The sequence below is a fragment of the Pteropus vampyrus genome, unplaced genomic scaffold (assembly GCF_000151845.1).
Source record: "Pteropus vampyrus isolate Shadow unplaced genomic scaffold, Pvam_2.0 Scaffold993, whole genome shotgun sequence".
NCBI classification, from domain to species: Eukaryota; Metazoa; Chordata; class Mammalia; order Chiroptera; family Pteropodidae; genus Pteropus; species Pteropus vampyrus.
The window spans coordinates 8016-9033 of NW_011889774.1; the positions used below are offsets into that span (position 1 = coordinate 8016).

Consider the following 1018-nt stretch of genomic DNA (forward strand, 5'->3'; position numbering starts at 1 on the left):
CACCATGACAGCCTGGTCCACCCAGCCCTGAATCTACTCCTGGTCCACCTTAGGCAGAGATGGCTGAGGGCGGAGTGAGAATGTGTAGCCAGGAATCCCAGATCGAGGGACTTGGGCCAGACTTGTTCACGGCTTTGTCTGCAGTTCTTGAGGGACCAGAGTATTGTGTGACACAGACCGGGAAGGGGGTTTGTGTCTCACTTCCCCATCTGCTTGTGTCACTGTGAGCATTACCACTGTCCCACACCTGACAGTAATAGTCAGCCTCGTCCTCGGCCCGGGTCCCGCTGATGGTCAGGGTGGCTGTGTTCCCTGAGTTGGAGCCTGAGAATCGGTCCGGGATCCCTGAGGGCCGCTTGCTATTCTCATAGATGACCAGCACAGGGGCCTGGCCTGGCTTCTGCTGGTACCATTGAGAGTATTTATTACCAATATTGTTTCCTTCACAGGTGATCCTTGCTGTCTGTCCCGGAGACACGGACAGTGAGGGTGGCTGAGTCAGCTCATAGGACGCCACGGAGCCTGCAAGAGAGAAAAGGAGAGGTGGGCTTCCAGAGCTGAGTCTCATGTGCAGAAGATGCAATCTGCCTGGCCTGGACCGAGCTCCAGAGTTTCATTGTGTCCACAGGATGCCCTAACATCCCTATCTATCCTAACCCCAATGGCTCTTAGGCCCGACTGGGGGATGGAGCTTCTGCAATGAAAAGCCCTTCATGCTCTGGCAAGTGCTGCCCTTCTGGGCTCATAGGGAGCCAGTGAGCACAAAGGGGTATTTTAGCCCCGCCCAGGCCCTCATCCTGTAGCAGAGTCATTAGCATCCTGCCCCCACTGGCAGATCCCTGCTGAGACCAAAGACTGGGCCTGCCTCTCCTGAGCCCTAAGGCAGAGGATGGCTGTGAGCCTGGATGCAGCACCTGTGCAGTGAGCAAGGAGGCCAAGGAGGAGTGTGGTCCAGGCCATGGTAGAAGCAGCTCAGTTCTGTTCTCTGGGCCTGAGACTGGGCAGGTTTCCTCCCAGG

General features: G+C 56.8%; 1 gene segment (V, D, J or C); it reads right to left on the reverse strand.

The window, feature by feature from the left end:
• Window positions 1-222: 222 nt before the first annotated feature.
• Window positions 223-981, reverse strand: LOC105310030 (the record flags this gene model as incomplete). The annotated part of the segment is given in 2 exon segments: window positions 223-522; window positions 915-981. Coding segments are annotated over 2 exon segments (346 nt in total), but the record flags the coding sequence as incomplete, so codon positions are not given.
• Between the last annotated feature and the right edge of the window lie 37 nt (window positions 982-1018).